The following is a 21004-nucleotide window of genomic DNA, read 5'->3' as shown; positions in this document are numbered from 1 at the left end:
TGACGTTGGCTTTTCTGATTTATCTGTCGGCGATTAACTCAGATATCATTGATATTGATATATTCTGGTTGCTATATATGTACCACCACCTGATAAAGTACCTCTCGAAAATCATATACTTTCGTTGGCCCAAAAGTCAGGGTATCCGAACTGCACTTTATTAGGTGAGAAGGGACTGGGGTTTGGCAAGAGTCCTGAAGTCCTCAAGTCCTGGACTCCTCTGAGTTACGACCGCTGCGACAATAAACCGACGCTCGACGCCGTGACGTAATAGATTTTACGCGCCCATAAACATTCATAAAACATTCTTGACCGTAACTCACATAATCGTGTAATCTCGCTGCCTCTTCCGCCCACTGCCCCCACTCGGTTTTGTGTTTCATTAAATAATTCATTTAATTTGATTTCGGTTTGGCGCTCCTCTCGTTACTTTTTTTATTCGCGCCAGCAAATCGATTAGGAATTCACATGTATATATATATACGAGGTGTGTTCAAAAAGTAAGGTGACTTTTCAAATTTCGCGGGCAACATATTTTCGATTATCGTTTTTTTTGTTTTGTTATATTGGTACACTCTTCCCTAACATCTGTACCAAGTTTCAATGGAACATCCTCTTTTGTTTGGTTGTGAGAGGCGTAAAGTTACAAGTTGTTTTGCGAGCTCGGCGATTTTTTGCTATCGAAAAATATGGATCAAAGGATTTGCATCAAATTTTGTGTAAAAAAGAAAATTAAGTGCTCTGAAACACTTGAAATGTTGACAGTGGCATACGGTGAAACTGTTCTGAGTAAAAAAAATGTGTACAAGTGGTACAAACTCTTCCAAGATGGCCGGGAAGATGCCAATGACCAGCCTCGCTCTGGACGCCCAAGCACGTCAACAACTAATGAAAACGTTCAAGCAGTGACGAAAATTGTTTTGGAAAATCGTCGAATCACTATCAGAGAAGTTGCTGAAGATGTCGGTATATCGCTTGGCTCGTGCCATGAAATTTTTTCAAACGTTTTGGGTATGAGTCGTGTGTCAGCGAAGTTTGTTCCGAAATTGCTGAATTTTGACCAAAAGAACCGTCGCATGAGCATCGCTCAAGAGCTGTTGAATGACGTCAACGACGACCCAGATTTACTCAAAAGGGTCATAACTGGTGACGAATCATGGGTATATGGTTATGATATCGAAACCAAAGCCCAATCGTCCCAATGGAAGAGCCCAGACGAGCCAAGACCGAAAAAAGCAAAAAATCGCCGAGCTCGCAAAACAACTTGTAACTTTACGCCTCTCACAACCAAACAAAAGAGGATGTTCCATTGAAACTTGGTACAGATGTTAGGGAAGAGTGTACCAATATAACAAAACAAAAAAAACGATAATCGGAAATATGTTGCCCGCGAAATTTGAAAAGTCACCTTACTTTTTGAACACACCTCGTATGCTATATATGCGATATATATCCGAATATATATGGGGTAGTAGGGAGAGTCCAGTGGCTTTTATGTTCGTGGGGGCTACCCCACTCGGTGCGCCCCTATCGAAATTTATTTGCCAGTGTTTGGCGTTTCCAGTGGAAATTCACTCTGGATGAGTAACTCCCGCTTATCCTTCACCGCCCGAAAGTCCCATAGCAACCGTACACTAAAAGTTAACTAGCATTTAGTTTTAACTTTAAAAAGTATTAAAATAATACGAAAATATCTCATATGGAAACTCCATCGCTGCAAGTTCAGAGATCATAAAGTTAAGATGCTTAATTTCTGAAAAATATTATCAAAACCCCAACTATTTTTCCGAGTGGACTGCATATATCTGCGGATTTTTCCCCATATCTGTTTGTTTTGCCTCTAAATGGCTATTTGGTTCTCGTTTGCTTTTCGCTCGACTTGCTCGTGTTGCCTTGAATAACTTAAAACTGATTTAGTTGTTTTGGGATTTGCAATATTTTTATGGACTTTGTGCACGCTCGCTCTTCGGAGTGGCTCTCTAATCGGTTATTGGAGTGATCCATTTGGCTTGGCGCCGAATCTCCTTTTCATGATGAGTCTCGGGATGAGTCGACTAGTTTTCCCAGCTATTTTCGCCAGCTATCTTTTGCCTTACCTTTTCGTTTGCATTCTGCAAGTAGTTTCCCGTCTATCTTGATTAGCAATTGACATTGAATTGATTAGGCCATAACCAATTTTGGAGCACTTCTTCAACCCTTTAGCCAGCCAGCCCCTCTTTCCGAAAAGCCTCTTCACATTTCGATGGCTCTTTGTTGGCTTTTGAAGGTCGTTGCTGGATTAATTAGAAAAAAAGGCAGTGGGGCTCTTTTCGAGAGGGCCGCACTTTTGTTAGCATATTTCCGAGATTTTCCGAGATTTCCCCTTGATTTGTGTGCTTGAGGTGAGCACTAGCCGAACATCAATCAATTGGCTGAGACTTGTCTCAAGGTAGGGCTCCTCCACCTTGATCTCGCTGCGAACCTCTCTTGGGGAAAAGGCGGAAAATCAGAATAGAGGAAAAATCGGAAAAGGGGCGGACTCAGCACAAAAAAAATTCCTTTTGATGTCGCTGCAGAAAATGAGATGGGAACGTGTTTATCTAGTCGCAGGGCCGGTCTAATCAGCTGATGATGAGCGATGAGCTCGGCATTGTCCTCAGTTCGGTGTTGATTTAACCCTTGGGTGCCCATGCCCATGCCCATGCCCGGGCATCAGCCCGTACCCATCCGTACACATCCTTGCGGGACACTTTGACTAATTAGTGCGCCAGCGGAAAATGATCAATTTGCATTTCACAGACGCCAATTACTATGGCCTAAATAAACTTGGGCACACAAACAGAAACGCACGCACACACACACACACACACACATATACACATACACAAAAGGGACAAACAAAGGGCCATTGCAATGGAAAAAAGGGTTAAGGCTTTCTTTTTTGCGGGACTTCCCTTGCTTAACCCAAACAAATCGTAAATGGCCAAAGGTGAGGTGGCACATTTGAAGAAATTGAATTTTCAATTTATGGTTTCACTATCTCTGGCCCCTTTTTTCTCTCTCGGCTAACTGCTCGTGTAAGCTAAAAATTTTATCACTTGACAAAAACATAAATTTCCCCTTAGCGGCCCCCCTTAACCCCTCAGCTGGCCATCGCTCTGGCCCTTTAACCCACGAACGGCCCAAGGCATGCGCCGAATTTTATGGCTTTGACGAGGTGAGTCGAGGGGCAGTGCTACTTCATATTCAAGTCCCGAAAGGCTAATAAAGCATAATTTAATGAAGCATATATGGCAGACGCTGGCCCAGGACTTCCGCTTTGTGTAAACAATAGTTTATAATTCGCACACACACACACACTCGGGGTTCAGTACAGCACAGCACACACACACTCATACACGCAAGGGGCAATAAAAGTGGCCCGGCAAAAGGGTTAAACACGACGAGACTGAAATGAGCAGGGAAACAGGCCCACTGGGGGGGGCGGAGAAGGGTTAAGGGAAAGCCAGGCATTTTCCTGATTGCGGGTAATACCCTTTCGCAGCAAATGGACTCGCAAGTGATTCAACAAATTGAAAGGTATTTGCAAAAATAATCTTTAAATCAACTTTAAAAACTTGAAAATACATCAAGGATTTTACCAATGTGCCTAAAAGTAGGCAACAAAAACCGGCGCTGTCTTTAGGAATAAATTCTGCTTCTTGACTCTCATTAATTGATATTTAAAAGTGATTTAAGCACCTTAGAAATGTATGTTTATCCTTTTAACTTTAGAATTTGGCTGATTTTCTAAGATATATATTAATTTCCTAAGATTTTAAAACCATTCACCAGTCAAGGTACCCCAGCTGGGTAGTTCCTTCTGGTCTTCTCTTGGTTCACGGGTTAAAGGTTTAAAGTGTCCGTCTAAAATATGTCCTGTGTGTGTGTGTGTTACCCTACGTTCCCTGTGCTGTTGTGCGTGTGTTTGTGTGTGTTAGCCCGACTGTCGCTCGCTTGAGCACGCCTACGTGCCTAAATCAAAGACGGGGAAAGGGAAAAAGGTGGGGAAGGACTCCTCTGAATAGGCCGCAAAAGGTCGTGATAAGGCCAGCAGCCAGGTGAATGAAATGAGGGCCCCAAGATGAGTGCCACAATTGAAAAGCCCCTTGGAGTGGGCGGGGAAAGAGAGAGAGGGCGGTTAAAACCAAGGGAAAAAAAGAGGCAACACTACTGACCACTTTGCATTAAGTATGATTGCACTTGGTCGAGATCTGGCAATTATAGATATGCAATGTGAATGTGTCTGGCCTGCTAATTACTATGATGGGGATTATGGGGCTAAAACGGGGGAGAGCGAGCTACTTTTCGCAAATTCTTTTTATTAACAGCTGGCCTGACATCCGCAGAGGTTATGCGAAGCTGGAAAATGAAAATATTTCTACTTAATTTCATTACTGCGCTTTCAGTTATCTTTGTAACTGATTAAGGACATTTATCAAAACTAAAAGGGGTTTGTTGTTAGTTCTGAGCTTATAAGGAAGTAATATCTTTGAATATTCCATAAAACCAGCTTTAAAACTGTGACTTCAACCTTCATTAAAAGACCTAACAGTCCTAACCTTAAAGTCCACATAATATTTCGGTTTGTTCGTCGCATCCCCCCTGGATTCCCACCTGATGGACAGCCAGTGGAGCTCCCGAGCTAACCCAATCTGTCCGCTGTCACCTGTTTCACCTGTCCGCTGACCTCTCCACAAAAAAAAGAACTGAAAGAAAACAAAAGCAAACAGAAAAAAAGGTAAAAATCCACTCAAACCCCAATCGTTTTTTCTTGCGGCATTTAATTTGGCCGCACTCATGGTCGGCGGGCAGGGGGTCCTTTTCGGGGTCTGAGAGGTCCGATCATAAAAACCAGAAGGGGAAAAATGCCCAAAAAAAAAGGGAACCCCAAAAGAAGCAAACACACATACAAGCCGCAAAACGAGCAGCGACACAATATGCTAAGGCTTTCCCTTTTCCGATTTTCCCTTCCCCCGCCCCCACACACAGATATTCCCCCCTGCTTTTTCTGACCAGTCAGTCCTTTACATTTTAAATTTTATTATTTTTTATCGCTGCGCACATTTTTCAATGCCCTTCCAAAGGGGCTACCAAATTTCCAGTGGGTGGGAAAAATAAGAAGTTATTATTTTTATTTTTCTTTAATATTGGTAATATTTTCAAATTATGAAAGGATTAATGTGATTTAGTACGAAATTCATTTTTGATTCTTGTAAAAAAAATATTTAAATTATTTATTTTCAAAGCTCAAATTGATTTATTTATAATTTAACTTAAATAATATTTAGAGTGCTTCCTCGTCCTGCCTTTTCGTATAGAACTTTATCTGGCTTTTTGTCTTATTTCCTCACTTTATGGATGCCTAACCCTTTCACTCGGCTGGCTGAAAACAGCAAAATATGCTTTTTTCCAGCAACACCTTTGTGGAACTCAGCAGGTTTATTGCCGCCTTTTGTCTTTGGGTCCTTCGGTTATGTCCTTTGCTTCCTCCTGCCGGGCCCGCTTTTTGTGTTTTGTGTTTTCTGGGCTCTCTGTTTTCTTTTTCGTCGGACACCTTTTCGACTTTCTGGCCACATTGTGTTGATTTTGGAAAGGAGCGAGATAGGCGAGTCCTTTCTTCCCACCTTCTGTTTGAGTTTCTTGCGTGGTGTCGACAGGTAACTCAGATTACCTGAGAAAGTTAAACAACTCGAATAAATTCATGCATGAGTGTGCGCGACGTCAAGGGAAAGGGTGTAATATTTACTTAATTATTTTCGTGGGGGATGATGCCGTGATCAACAATTTTGTTGCCTACTTTTCCGGGCATCGACAGTTGAAGTTGAAGGAGACTTTATCGAGTTACCTGTTGGTGGTTAAGGCAATGAAGCTGCAAATGGGTAGATAATAAAGTGCATAAACAGCTTATTGGACCAAAATATGGCTCTTTAATTATTTTTAGAAATTAATCCATTATAATGGGTGCCCCATGAACGCAGTTCCTCAGCCCAAGACTTTAAAAGGCTGATCAGCTTGTCACAAGAACTTTGCTTCTGTGTCTTAAACTTAAATCAAATAATTTTAACCTAAAGCTATTCTTTTAGCCCCGCTATGATTGCAATTTGATTTCACAAAAATCGCATATGAAAAAGGGTTCATGAGTGCAGCAGGAAGAGCAGCAGGGACCGGCGATATCCCTTGGATTCACTCTGCTTTGCATATTGAATCAATAAGAGATTTAAGCCGAGATGCAACGGAAGACGGCCAGTGGCTGGCAGCCCCTTTCAGTTCCACTGTTGCTGTCTTTCGCTGCCTTCGTCCTTTTCCTTTTTCTTTTCCATTTCCATTTGCGGTGCCTGCAGCTTTTTATGGATAATCGATGCTTAAAGTCGAGACGCACTCAAAGGAAAGCGGGCGGAGGAGCGGGGAAGAGGACGAAAGGCGAACAAAAACCTAACGACAGCTTAATCCTTTTAAAACTGAGACCACATAAAAGCTGCAGAAACAACAACAACAACAACAACGACAGCAGAAGCAGTAGCGGCAATGGCAGCAAACAGAGAAATAAACCGCAAAGCGGCTGAAGAAAAAAAGAGTAAGAAAAGCTTGGGAAAGCGAGGCAAAACTGAAGAAATCGACGACGATGGATGATGGGCGATGAGAACAATAAGGTGCTTGAGAGAAACACCCATTTCCCGCCCACGCCCGCTTTTCCACCCCTTTCCCACCTATTCTCCACATCCACACCCACACCCACATCCTCATCGCAAGGCAAAGAGTTGAAGCGACAGCGTGACACAATAAAGACAACCCACGCCAAAGGCAGGGTGTAATAACTATAAAAATAAACCCGATGACAAAAAGCAGGGAAAAAGGCGAAACAGAAACCGAGACGGGGAAAAGCCAAAAACAGACTGCGGAAAAGTAAGCCGAGAAAGGGGATTAAGTGGGAAAAAGCGGGAAAAATGAGGGGTTATAGCTCCCCTAGGCCAGCAATAATACCTAGGAAAGACCCTGCCCCCCGTCGTTGGCGAAGCATTTTGTCCATGAATTTCCTTAACTTTCGCTGTGAAAAGAGCCACAAAAATTTGGGAAAAACAAATCTGTTCTTTTCGCGAATTTACAATTTGTTTATTCCCTCAAAAAAAAAAGGAGAATGAAAACGACGGTGAGGATAACGAGCTTTAAAACTGGGCCGGGTTTCAGCCGAACAGAAAATGTCCGAACAAGTCCTATTATCATTTGGTAAGCGAGATGTATTTTAAGTTTAATGAAATTAAACCGAGTCCGTTGGCTGGCAATTAAATGAACTAAGCTGACAGTTTAGCATTTTCTGTACACTCGATGGACGAATAAATCACCAGATTAAGCTGCATTGGCGGATTTATTTTAACAAGATTACTTCACCATCTGTGTTATTCAAAAGGCGCTTTGTGTTTTTGGCAGCCTTCTATATTTTCTTTTAATAAATCTGAAGTGAAAAGTGCATGACCTACTTCTTCGACTTGGCTGTATTTATTTTCCTTTGTCTCAAATTGGATTTCAAGTCGAGCAGGAGCAGCGGGGAAGTGAAAACTCAACTGCAAACAACTCCTGTTCTGTGGCACTTATTTGTTTTTCCTGGCAACCATTAAATATTGAGCAACACTTGAAGTGCAGGCCCTTGCCTCGATCCCTGGACTTTTCCCCAAGTTCCGGGGCCATAAAGCGTAGCAAATTTGTTGCTCTTAAGATGCTCATAATCGGTTTTGCCAGGATACACAACACACACACACACACACTCACTCGCAAGAACACTTTATGCCCTTAAAGCTGTCTTTTGGCCAAGAATTTCCACCTAAATTGATTATTAGACGGCAGAGAGGAAAAAGTGATGGCGAAACTTTGTAAATTTCAACACGTACACAAATCCCATAACAAAGCCTTTTAATGGCAGCCGGGAAGAACTAACAAACCACATTAGCAGAGGGATTGGATTGGGTTTGGGCTTCGGTCTTGGGTCTTGGTCTTGGGTCTTCGGCTGGAGCTTCCTTCTGGAGTGCCGGCTATTGGGTGCTGTGTGCTGTGTGCCGGGGAACTTTAACTAAAGTTGCCACGCATATTTGCCGAGATTTGCTACACAACAGGAAGACATAACACACATCCTGCCAGCGGACAAATCCAATAATAAATCCGGGACACTTAACGCCTTGGCCGCAGCCACCATGACCCACAAACTAGCTGAGGGATTGCCCAAAGTCTTGGGGAGTGGGAAATGCGGATGGGAATGGGCAAATTGGAGTTCGCCAAGTTCCCCAAACGAGGGATGCAAATCGCCGAAAACCCAACGAGGCGTCAAGGAGCGAAGGACTCTTGGGGAAAAGAAGGGGAAGAGGAGAAGAGGGGCGTGGCGGAAGGATAGTGCCACAAATCCGTATCACCCATTTTTAGGGCATTTCTTTTCCATGCCAGCACACTGAATTTTCCTTGGCTTATTTCGGTTCAATTGACTGGGCCATAAGCCGGGAATAAAGTTGTTAACAACACTTCTATCGATTGAATTTACATAAATTGCAAGTAAAGGAAATCTCTTGAAGGAAAACAAAACTCTCCAAACTTGTTTTTAATTCAAAACTGAAAGAGCGTTGTCAAATTTTCATTTATCTTGATTTTAGTTTTAATTTTTACTTATTATAATTTGTATTAAAAGCTAATTTATAAGAACTAAAGTATGGTTTTATCATATTTAGCGATATAGAATATCGACTGTAGGGCATTTCCAAGTTCATTTATCGGACTTTTCCACTCCGTTGTCCTCTCTCTGGATTTTCGGTAATTTAATTGAGCTTGCGGTCACAGCGCCGAGGAATCATGGCAAATTACTTGATTCTGATTTGATTTGTCCGGATAACAACTCGACCGATTTGCCCGCCCCGGGATTTTTGCGCCCCTTTGCCGGCGCCAGAAGATGATTTTCTTTTGTTTCAAGTGGCCGCAAACACTTTTGGCCAGAAGGGCGCATCCTTTTTTGCCATGGCAATGGCTAAATGATTGGACCAGGATGGGATTGCGATTGGCAGTAGGCTCGTCTGATTGCCCAAAACTAATTTGAATTTTATTGATTCGATTCGCGGTCCTGGAGCCATGGAGCTGTGGCAGCCCAGCAGCCCAGCAGCCCAGCAGCCCAGCAGCCCAGCAGCCAGGCATCCAAGCTGCCAAGCCAAGCCATTGCCAACTTTTCGCCTTTTCCTAATCCCTGTCAAAAGGATTGTGTCCCGAACCGAATGCTTTTGATCCGCAATTTCGGGCCCCCTTTTTTTTTAATATGCCAAATTGTCTTTTAATGTGATAAACGCATATGCTCATTGGAATCGCATTATCGACGCATCACTCGGATGTCCTTTTTGGGGAATTTGCATGCATTTATACCCGTAAGTAGCTTAAGTCGATGTGACAAATTTTAGGTCCTTATTTCGGGATGTCTGTTGACAAAAGTCCGTCGCCTTTTCCGGGGGGGTCTAGTGGTGCATGCATACACAGAAGTACGTGTGTGTGTCCCAGGGTGTGCGTGTGCCTCCTGAGTGTGTGTCCAAGGACTTAGGCTAGTTTCGGCAGGATTATCGGGGTTTTGCGTTGCTCTGATTTGGGATCTGATGAGTGTTATACCTCAGCTTAAACTTTTCAGTGAAGAGCCCCCAAGACCCCGTTGACATGGGCAAATATAGCCTGCTCTGCGGCTATAATCTCACGAATAATTACACACGAGAGAATGAAATTTGATTAATTCAATATTTGCACTCGCTTACCAACCCACCCCCACCCCCGTCGGAGAACGTGCTGGGGCAAAAGTTTCTCCCTGGTTATGCTGCGAGTGTGTGTGTGTGTGTGAATTTCCATGTTTGCTTAGCTAATAAATTCCGAGAGCAAAAGTAATCAAATAATTGCAGAATATACAGAAACAGGGACACGCACCCACATACACATGTTTCGGGGCTTGTTTTATTGCCATTTTATTTCATAAAATTTACGAGCCACAAAAAGTTTGCCACTACCGCCGGAAAAAGGAGGCCCAAACACACAATGAAAGTACCCAGAAGATATAGTGAAAGTGGAAGCAGTTTGCCAAGAATAATAAACTTGAACAAAGCTCTACGAGTCTATCAGTCAAAAGTGCCGGAAATCGTACATATATATACTCTTTTTTTCCCGCTGCTAAGTTAATATTGATGACGCTGCTTAGCAACTCTTGCCAGTAAAACCCCCAATAATCCTGACAAATCGCGGTTAGTTCTCGGGGCAACCGAGTGACATTCGCTTTATGACGCGCACTTTATACTGCTGCAATTGAGGCAACTTACAACTTTGTTATATCGCCAGAAACTAACGTTTTATAGGTGAACTTTTTTAGGGATAACGGGTGACTGATAATGGTCTGTCGTTCAGTCAAGTACCGAGTCATACGACCTATGAGAGGAGTCCTATGAGTTCTTTCTTTACTTTCAATTTTATTAGCAGATCTCTAAGGCAGTCGCTAAATTTTCATTTCCAAACTGAGATGCATTCATTTCACTTCTCTTAACTCGATTTCTTAAATACTTCAATACAAGCAATCCCCAGCAGCCTTATCACGAATTAAAGAAGCCTATTTGCTATTTATACACTTCACTTGATTTTTATTCACTCACATGTGTGTGTGTGTGTGTGTGTGTGTGTGTGTTTTTTGGCAAAAGGATTCGAGTTATTTCCTTTACAACCCATTCCAGTCCTGGCCCGTTGTCGTTTTGTGATGTCTGAAATTTCATTTCGTACGACTCGTGCATATCGAATTCGCCTTTTTTTTTTAGGGTTACGTTTGGCGTCCTGGCTCAGGACTCCCAAGGAACGGGGGCCACCCACATTGTCACTTTTGTGTGCCTTCTACGTGCGGTTGATTGATGGATTCGCTTGTTTACTTGTCAAGCCGCAACAAGAATGTACTTTTGGGTTGAGAAAAATGCGGGCGCGGAAGGTTTGGGAAGAAGGGAAAAGCGCAAAATGCTGGGGAAAAACGGTCTGGGGAACGGATTTCAAAATAAGCAATAGTCAGCAGTAATCGTGATATATCATATCGCAAACCGTAGGGGAACAGCAGCCGCATGATATGGGTCTTTTTCTGCCTCGATTTCATTTTCCCCAGCCTAAAACTCTGCTGCTCTTTTCTGCCACGTTCGACCCGCTTCCTTCTGCCTCTGCTTCTGCTTTTTTTTTCCTGACAGCTGCCGCGGGGCATTTGCCGAATACATTTTAAAGCCGGCAAATGTAAATTCCGTCTCGAGCGGAGACATAAATCATAGCAATTCATTGCCCTCGAGCACGCACTCCTGGGCAATTGACGCCAAGACAAAGCGCTTCCTGATGGGGTTAAATTGGCCAAGGACACAGGGGACCTGCGGAAATCGGGCGACAAGTCGCTCCTTAAATAATGTTTAAAGCACCAAAGCGGCACTTAGGTTTTAAAGGCCTTTTTATGGGATTTTTTTGGTATTTCTCGTAGCTTTTTTGGGTTTTAAAATTATTTGTCTTTATTTTTTCTCTTAAAATATGCTAAAAAATTATAAAAAATAACACAGTTTCGTTGCATTTTGACCAGCAACGGGAAAAGTTTTAGGCCAACATGAGATGCTTCTTTTCCTCACAATCTTTAATAATTTGCGCCCGGACACACTCCAAGATGATCTAATAAACTTGCCTGAATGTCTGCAAAATCCCATTTGGAGTGGCTTCTCTCTCGTCTCGTCTCGTCTCGCATTTCCATTTCTGTGCGTGTTGCTTGAATCTCATTACAATTGCAAAGGAAAGCGGGGAAGGCGGGGTAAAGCCCCGCAGCCGGTACTCCTTGAGGCCAAGAATACGCATTTCATTTGCAAGAAGCCAGCGCCACTAGCTTTCCCATTTCCCGACCCCCCACCACCGACCGAAACTAGCCGGGGAAAACTCAGAAAAGCCATCTAAAAGTTAATTACAATTGCCTCAGCCAGCGCTGCTGCAACTTTAACTGCCGCAACGAGTTCGCATTAAGCAGGAACGAGCAAGCGAAAAAAGGAGCACGTGAAAAGCTGAGGAAAATGAAATAGGAGAAGCGGGAGATACCCTGCAAAACTGTGAAAGTTAATAAAAAGAGAGCTTTCCTATTTTGGTTTGCTTTTGAAGAAAGATAAACTTAGCCAAGCTTAACCTTAAGCCTTAACCTTAGTTTCTTTGTTGTAAATTTGAAGTAAATTCATACATCAGCTATAGTATTTCGAAAGAAGAAGATCACTTGCTTAGGAAAGTATTCGACTCCCAATAATATAGAATGTAAATAATATTCATAAATATAACGTAGAGCAGGCAAACTTGTAGCTGTCACCCTACAAAGTCCTGCTAGCCTCGACCCCAGGACCCTGCCAGAGGGTATCCCGAAAAAAGGCAACCCACAATGAAGTTCGAGCCGTAAGCAGTGCCAGTGGCTGGAGCAGTAATATCAGAAGTAACTGGCAGTGCCAGTATCTAAATGCTGCAGTTTTCGCTGCGAGGGGGGCGTATAAATATTAAAAAGAAAATCTGCTACATGGCTACGTGCGACGCATTTCAACGCAGCCAACGCGACCTAAGTGAACTCCTGCCACTCCCACTTTTCCTCCTATTTTCCCACACTCACACACACACACACACACACTCTTACAGAGAGGAATGATGGGGAGAAGGATACAAAGCAGGTCGGGCAGAGGCAAAAAAAAAAAAAAGAAATGAAGAGAAATTTACTTTGACATATTTTTGTGCTTAGCAAAGCAAATACTTTCATTATTTTTGCTGTTGGGCACAAAATTTCCCTCTCCCGCCCACTTTTATTCGACCCGCAGGAAAAGCAGGAAACTGGAAGGGAGCTGCATTTGAGTGGCTCAAAACATTCTGCGGTCCACGCCCCAAACTTGAGTGGAAAATGACAGAGAATCTGGGGCGGTAGCGGTGGCGATGGCAATGGCGATGACGATGACGATGGTGTTGGTGGTGTGGGAAAAACCATATCCAATGACCCAGACGTGGACAGCATCTGTAGTAATTTGGCAACATTTTTCGCCTCTTCAACGCAGCTGATTTTAGATAGGTCACGAAAAAGTAACCCAAACCCAGAATGCGATTAGAAATTTTCATATTTATCGATTATTTGTGGCCTCGTAAAAGCGCTAAGCAGATTTCAAGGATTATCAATCCATGCCGTAGAACGAACCAAAAACTGTGCCAAGACTCTAACAAAACATTTTGGGAAGTAAGCTGAAAGTGCTGCTTAATAAATTGATGATCAAATTGTACTTTTCAAGGGAAAGTTTTGATGGGAAAAACTCGAGTAAAATCTCAGCTGCATTATAAATCAATAATGGAGAATGTCTTGGATGTCTAGATAAGCCCAAGAAGCTTATGTAAGGTTATCATAGATATTTTTATGTATTTATTAATTCAATTTTTTTTAAGTTTTTTAAGCTGCAACATAACAACCTGACAACTTCGAACTTAAAGTTTGTAATTTGAAAAATTAATACGAAAACCTTTCTTTTCCCTCCTCTCAATCTCTTTCAGATCGTCAAGTGTCTATGAGGACAGCTGAAAGTATATTGTTTTTTTTTTGGGGGCGTGGCTCCAACTGCCCCACGCCAAGGTACGCCCACAGGAGCAAGTGAGACAACAGAAGGCAGGGCAACAGAGAGGGCAACACAGATGTGCGAGCGGCGGTGAGTGAGCGGACTGGGATTCCGGATTCCAGGGGGGCTGAGAAGGTGGTGAAGGCGCAGAAGGACGCAGGACGAAGGCCATGGATTGGACCCGGTGGCAAATGGCCAGAGAAAGAGCTGGCAACCCTGGACAAGTCAGGAACAACCCTGGGCACAAGGATTGCGATCGCGAGACCCGATTGGAGTGGTTGCCCATTTGATTCGTTGCGGCTTCACACGTAGGTTCTATCAGTCAGTCAGTCAGTCAATCAATCAATCAGTCAGTCAGTCACCCACTCAATAAATCAATCGTGCCAATCGTGCCCGGTTGTCGTTGTACCCCACATCATCAGTTAAAAACAGATAACAATAGCAAGCGATCAAGACATGCACATTACTGTAAATACTCAAAGCTCAGAACTAGTTTCATAAAAGTCAAAAATCAAATATAAAAAATACAAAAACCAAAACCGAAAACGAAAAGAAAAACAATAACAAAGTGCAGTGTTCAGTGTTAAACGTCGGAGGAAAAAGAGACGGCAGAGGAAAATCGAGTGGGGAAAACTCCAGAAGTGAGAGGGCGGCCGAGGGCTGCCCCGTTACAGCAACCAAAAAGAAAAACAAAAAAACAAAAAACAAAACTAGCAAATCTTCAAGATCAACAACAACAAAAATCAACAAGAAAATCCACAGAAACAACAACAACAACAGCATAACGCCCCCAACACTGCCAATGCCATTGCCATTATCAAGACAAACGTTCGTTCATCATCGTTCGTTTAGATTTGACACAAGTGAGTCTAGTTTAAAATCATAATCATTCTTACTATCTATAATATATATCAAGTTATTCCCGCTGGAACTGAAATTTCATGTTTCAGCCCAAAAGTAGGCAATTATTTTGCTATTTTGGTCTGCAAAAATTGAGTTTCTGTTTTCGCGGGACATTAAGAAGCATTTTATTAACATTCTTAGCTGTAAGTATGTGAACTGTAAATATAATCCCTTGTTAAAACTAGTTTCCATGCATAAAAGGTTAAAATCGCACCTTAAGATCCCCTCTTTAAAGGCTATCAAGGTTAGCTCTGTCTTAAGATATTCAAAGAGCAAGATGTAGACCACTTGTAAATATTTTCCTTGTTTAAAAACTAGTTTTCATACATTTCAGATAGAAACTTAGTATAAGGACATACTCTAAAATCAATTTTACTTAGATCTTTGAGCAAGATTAGCATTCGCAGCCACTTACTAACATATATGGCATGTTAGCCAGTTCTAGGAAGCCCTGATGAGTGGTTTGTTAATTAGAGCTGTACACGTTAGCTGGAACGGTTTCGTGATTTTACACTATTCATTAGGGTGTTGCCGTGAGTAATTCAATTAAAATGCTTAACCTGTTGATGGAAGTGTTTTTGTAATATCTATTAGGGAACATTTTTGAGGTAAAGTAAACATAAATATGCGAATTTGAAGAGCATTAAATTGCAGTAGAAACCAATGTGACATAAAAGTTTCAACATAAATCAGTTCGTTTTTGGATAATGATACAATCATAGACCTATGAACTTTTAGAATACCTTCACAAGTGATTGCAAGACCCCAGTCTCCTAGTATAGAGTGGGTTATGACTTGATATACAGCGAAGGAAGACCCCCCCCATCACAGACCCACCACTAAGTAAGTGATTTGGGGACCTCAGTGGGTTACTCATTAGCGCGTCGGGCTGATTAGTGAATAGCCCTTAGTGATTAGCGACTAGTGTCAAGTGCCATCAATCAGAGTTGCTTTCGATGAATCACTTAGCCGACAGCTGCCGCGAGTGCACCCATCGGGCGAAGCGTTAGAGGGAGTGCTGCAGTTGCAGTTGCCATCCATCAATTAGTTGTGCACCACTTGCCACCCACCACCCAGTTGCCCACCCACTTTGCATATTCGTTTAGTCGGGCGCAACCCCGCCGGGCAACTCCCGCGTGCCCACTCCCAATCGCAATGGCAATCTGCAATCTGACAAATCAAATCTTGTATGCAAAGCAGCCAAAGCAAAGCGGCAACTGGCGACACGACCAACAGCAAAAGCAACAAGGCGGCGACCAATTTGTACAAGCATTTGTGCCAACAAAACGCTGACACGCAGGCTAGCAGGAGAGCGGACCGGCCAAAGGGGATCACGCGAGGGGAAGGGAGACAAAGCAAAGCATAAACAGGCTCATACCAAAAAAAAGCAAGCGGGCGGCAGAGCTAGAAAGCAAGCTAGCAACGGCAGCAAAAGCAGAATATGAAAGCAAGCTAGTTCGAAAGCAAAGAGAAGGTAAAGAACAATAATAATAACCGATACCCAGGCTAGCATTAACGCGGGAAAAGCATGCTTTAGTGAAAAAAGCAGAGGAAAAGCAGCAAAAAGCCACAAACGAAAAGGAGTTTGTTTACAAGCGAAGAAAGTATAAGCAGGAGAAGCAAGTAAGCTGGTAAGCTACTGAATATTAGTGAATCTTAGAAGAAACTAAGAAAGCAAACAAGATCGGTTCGAAGCAAAAGCAAAAAACAAGCTAGCAAGAAGAAAGCCCACATCAGCAGGTAAAGCAGCAGAAGGGCGGCTGCTAGAAGCGAAAAAGCAAATCAGCTGAGCCAGTAAGCAAGTTAGCCAGCAGGAAAGTTAAGGAGCAGGAGACGACGCCTAAATAGTTGCGTGACCAGCGCGTTTTGCACAATAAACAGCGTAATTGCTCATAAAGCGACTGCTGTGAATGACCCGCACGCCGGACTAACCGACCGTTTACGGCAATTACAAACCAGAGAAGGAGCAGGAGGAGCAGGAGGAGCAGGAGGAGCAGGGGAGGTGACAAGCAATTAGGCGGACAGAAGGCGGCGGTGGGGGGTCGGTCGGCCCCCCCAACCCCGGATGTATAAGCCGGACACGCTTACGCGCCGCGGCAGCCTGAGATCCCTGCGCAGCGCCCCGCTCCTGAGCACCGTACTTGAAAGCACACTTTCGCTGACCCGCATCCATCCGATCGCCTCCTTGGAGCTGCCCGGCCTAGACTATGCGGTCCACTCGCAGTCGGCCTTCGGCGCCTACGGGCTGGCCCATCCCCGGGATCTAGCCACCTGCACCTCGTTACGCAGCGGCCTTGCGGCGATCACCGCAGCCTCCGCCTCTGCCGCCGGCGGCGTCTCCCAGTCACAGAGCGCCCTTCTAGGGCGGTACGGACCCAACGCCTCGATTCGCCACGGAGAGCGAAAGATTGTCCAGCCCAAACGGTAGGTCTTTCCTATGCATAAGGTCACCCCCTGGTAGAGTTCCAGAAATGGAGACTAGAATCATCTGTCATAAGAGGTTTGGTATATCATAACTACTATCTAATCGGGGTTGTGGTGTGACATATCTAATGTCACTCTGTTTTCTCGTAAGATATCATTATAAAATCGTTATACAATATAGTGAGGATGGAATGGTGGAAAAGGGTATAAACTACATCGTGGAATATCTTGGTTTGTGCTTAAATTTTCTTTTAGAATTAGGATGGTTAGGGGGTAACATAATGTTGGCTGGCCTACTGCCAGTCCCTCACCGGACTCCAACGCTTCAGGTTTCCATCCCAGGGCAGATCAACGATATCCGCCTGAGCGGCAATGGCGGCCTTCACTCGGTTGGAGAACTCCACCGCTGACTCTTTGGCAAGTCGCCGGAGCGGCGGCATGTACCAGACGTCGCAGCAGATGCACCACGAACTGACCACCATCAGCATATATCTGAGCATGGAGTGCTTGGCGCTGTCCCAGTAGGCTTCACCGAACCGGCGATCGTACCGAATGGCCACCGGATAGACAATGTCACTAACAGCGAAACTGCCCTTCTTGAACTGCATCACAGCCGTGTTGTTGATGCACGTGCCCTCGGGAAAGAGGAGAACTGGAGGACGTCCCGTCGAGGAGCAGTGCTGGCGAAGGACCGTGCTGAGGGCTTCACGATCGGCCAGCTCCTTGCGATCGAACCAGATGTGAGGAGAGATCCTCGAGAGGGAGCGCTGCAGGATCCCCAGGATGCCAGTGTGCACTTGGCCAGTCAGCGAGTAGTTGGCATCGCACATCAGCGCCAAGACGTCCAATGGACTGGTATGATTGCACACACAGATGCCCTGGGTGGGTCGGTATTGCGTGTTGTGGAACCTCCGGATCATCGGAAGGCAGGAGGCGGTAGTGCGGAAGCACTGCTTCAGGACCAGCTCCACCAGATGCTTCTTTAAATACCACTCGGGGAGGTTACCCAACAGCACCGAAACCCCACTGATCATGAACAAGCACATCCAACATGCTGTGGTCCTCAACGGCAACAGCACTCCATAGCGCGTAAACCAGCCCAAAAGCCAGACAATCCTTAAGCGCCAGTTTAGGTATCGTTTCTTCTGGCGAAGATTCCGCGTGAGTAGGTTCCATTCTCCAGGGGGCGATGGCGGGGCCACAAACCTCTGGGTCACTTCGTCCTCCAGCACCAAACCCAATCCGGCGGTTATCAAGTCGCAGCACTGCTCCACCCGGATGGTCAGACGGTTCTTTATAGGCGGCGAGGCTTGCCTCTTCGGACAGTCACCTTTGTCCTGTTTCTTATCCGGGGATTCCGAGTCCTTCCTCTTTTGCTTATTCACGGACCCCCATTTTTGGCCCAGTTGAAGGCGCTCCTCACGCACTCGTATCCTGTGGGTTATCGCCAGCTGCTGGGCAATCCATTCGAAGAGCAGCTCCAGGACATACAGGTAGAGACCATGCAGCCAAAAGAAGAACCCACACACTGGTATGCTCAGGATGACCAATTCAAGTAACATTGCTAGTAGTGGAGAAGGAGCAAAGGCTGGGAAAGGGTTAGAAAATTAGAGAAAGAAATGGTTGTAAGATTGTAGAGTTCCTACTTTTAAGTTTCTACTTCGATATACTGAAAGAAGGGGAGTGATTTTTAATGGGATGAAACTAGGATTAAGCCTTCCAAAGCCAGGACAACTCCAGTCGAATTGAATACCAATTAACTGCAAGGACATTCATGAAAAATGCCCACAGACTGGCTTAAAACAAACAGCAACCCCATCCGGACATAAATGTGAATAAATCTGGGTGAGCTGCATTAATGTCCTCAAGAGTTCAGCCACAAATTTCCCAATTAAAGCCGTAATTCAATTTGGCGCCGACTTTTGGGCTTTGGCCTCGCATTTCCCCGTTTTCCTAACATATTTTTTCTTTTCGTTAAGCGCCCAAAAGACTTTTGATTTATTTAGCCCGAGATGTGAAGGAAAAAATAAGAAAGCGAACAAGAAACTTTGCCGTCGTCTTCCCTTTTTTTTTTTTTTGGCTGCTGACTGGGCCTGAGTTTTTTGGGTCTTTGGGTTTGGGACTTGGGCTTGGGCTGGAGCTGGGGCTGGGGCTGCTCTGGCTGCTGCCTTAGCCCATTTTTTGCTTTTTCATATGGCAATAATTCAATTATGCCATAACAAGGCCGCAAAATGTTTGCCTTCGGGCGACCCGAAATCACTTGAAAACCACAGAAACTTCTGGCTTTGTTAATTCGTTAATTAAATGGGGTTTGCGATTTGGCCACCGCTCCTCGAGGATTACGCATTGGGCGATGATGATGGTATGATGGTTTGGTTTGCCGGCATGATGGTGGTGCTTCCTTCCGCCGTCTCCCATTGATTACATTGGCTGGCAACAATCTTGGCTTATCAAATGCAAACAACGACGACAGGCAACGTCAACGTCAACGACAACGACAACGACAACTCATTTAGGCCCGGGCCCGGGCCCTTAATTAGCATAGAATGTGTTTTAAAAAGCCACTTGAGCTAAACATTCAAAACACCTACAGGGTGTTTTCCCCAGCCCCCTGCCATCCTTCTCACCTGTCTCCCCTCCCCCGTTCTGCCCGCCTTTGCTCGCTTTTCCACTTTTCCAGCGACAACGACAACGACCTTAGGCGCTTTCTGCGCGGGAAAGTATCTGCGTGGCACAGTTTGGCAAGTCTGAGGCCGGACAGATTTAAATACTCTAACAGCCGAAAGCGGGGGATTATGACGGTAGCAGCGACTAGAGGTTGGCTTTGGCTATCTATCTAACTCGGGTTAAAAAGAGTCCAAAATGCCAGCAATAAAAATGATTTCGCTTAGAAAATCTATCAAATTTTTATGAAAAATCAAGAAATTGATTTCTGTTTTGGAATTTACTTAGGTGTTAAGGAAAGTATCTTCAAAATGCAGATTTGTCATCACCAAATTACCAATTTATAAACATTAACTTGAATCTATTTTCCTTTCAAAGAACTTTCAAATAAAAAACTAGGAAAACATGCCGAAACAACGCTGAAAGGACAACGTTGATCGAGATTCGGTGACCCGATGATGGGATGATTCCTTGAGACAAGCTTAGAGATGCTATAATCCCATTTGGATATACATTCAGGTGCAGGTAGGGTACACCTGCGTCGACGTCGGCGCAGCAGCGACTGCGGCAGCACGTGACGCTCAAGTGTTGGGATAAGCATTTCCGCTCTTCAGACGTTACACGAAAAAAGCGCCCCTCTTGTGACAAAGCGCTTGTTGTTGTCGCGGAAAAGCGGTGGAGAAGCGATGGTCGAGGGGCTGGTGGCGGGTTGTAGGGGATGGGCAAATGAGGAAGCACAAAATGAAATTGTGACGCTGGCTCTGCGACACGCCCACATGACGAGGCGCCGCCACGCCCACCTGCCATTCAAAAGTAATTTAGCGTTTAAAAAACATTTTTCTGCCTGACTTTTAAAAAGTTGCGCGTAATGCGAGGCGCGTGTGTGTGTGTTGGGCAGGTGGAAAAGCAGGTTGAAAGGCGGTTGGTAAAGCAGGGGAAATGCGAGGAAAACCCGCCACTCACCTGGTTGTTGTAGCCACGTTCCGATTTCGATGTCGTCGTCTGTCTGATCCGCCCGATTGTATTTTGTTATGGCTCGGCAAAGGGAGAGAAAAAACGAGAACTGCCTGCCAAATTTTTTTACTTATTGACTTTGACGTTTCACCAACCGCCTACGTGAGTGTATTAATCAAGGCAAGGTGAGCTGACGGTGGAGAGGTCCTGGGCAAATGTCTATGGAAGTGCTGCTTAGATTATGAAAAGCCTGCGCTTCGACAAAAAATAGGAACGCCGCGTAATGAGATTAGGGAAGTTGTTAGCACTTAAGCACTGAATAAAATGCCAGCTACGCCAGGAACAATGTCAGAATGTTGCTTTTTGTAACCATTTTTGTGTGTCTAAACTTTAAGTTCAGCTCACAAAGCAAATTGATATGT

At 44.4% G+C, this 21004-nt stretch overlaps 2 protein-coding genes across 4 annotated transcripts in view; one reads left to right on the top strand and one right to left on the bottom strand.

Annotated features, from left to right (window-relative positions):
* The window catches only part of LOC108109670 (innexin shaking-B), a 147670-nt gene that overhangs the window by 74864 nt on the left and 51802 nt on the right, over nucleotides 1–21004 (top strand). For 2 of the 3 annotated variants that reach the window (XM_017218249.2, XM_017218250.2), the window contains exon 4: nucleotides 13576–14500. The gene's annotated coding sequence lies outside the window, so the exon portion shown is untranslated. The remainder of the gene's footprint in view (nucleotides 1–13575; nucleotides 14501–21004) is intronic. The other variant, XM_017218252.2, reaches the window with a different exon arrangement.
* Nucleotides 17068–19019, bottom strand: LOC108109669 (glycerol-3-phosphate acyltransferase 3). Its single transcript, XM_017218247.1, has one exon. It carries the CDS (start codon nucleotides 18524–18526, stop codon nucleotides 17258–17260), a length of 1269 nt encoding a protein of 422 aa, XP_017073736.1. The 5' UTR covers nucleotides 18527–19019; the 3' UTR covers nucleotides 17068–17257.

The sequence above is a fragment of the Drosophila eugracilis genome, unplaced genomic scaffold, assembly GCF_018153835.1.
Source record: "Drosophila eugracilis isolate 14026-0451.02 unplaced genomic scaffold, ASM1815383v1 contig_649, whole genome shotgun sequence".
Lineage (NCBI taxonomy): Eukaryota > Metazoa > Arthropoda > Insecta > Diptera > Drosophilidae > Drosophila > Drosophila eugracilis.
This window is presented reverse-complemented; position numbering and strand designations above follow the sequence as displayed.

Excerpts from the sequence above, each read along its gene's own strand:
- LOC108109669 (XM_017218247.1), bottom strand. The coding sequence starts at position 18,526 with ATGTTACTTGAATTGGTCATCCTGAGCATACCAGTGTGTGGGTTCTTC.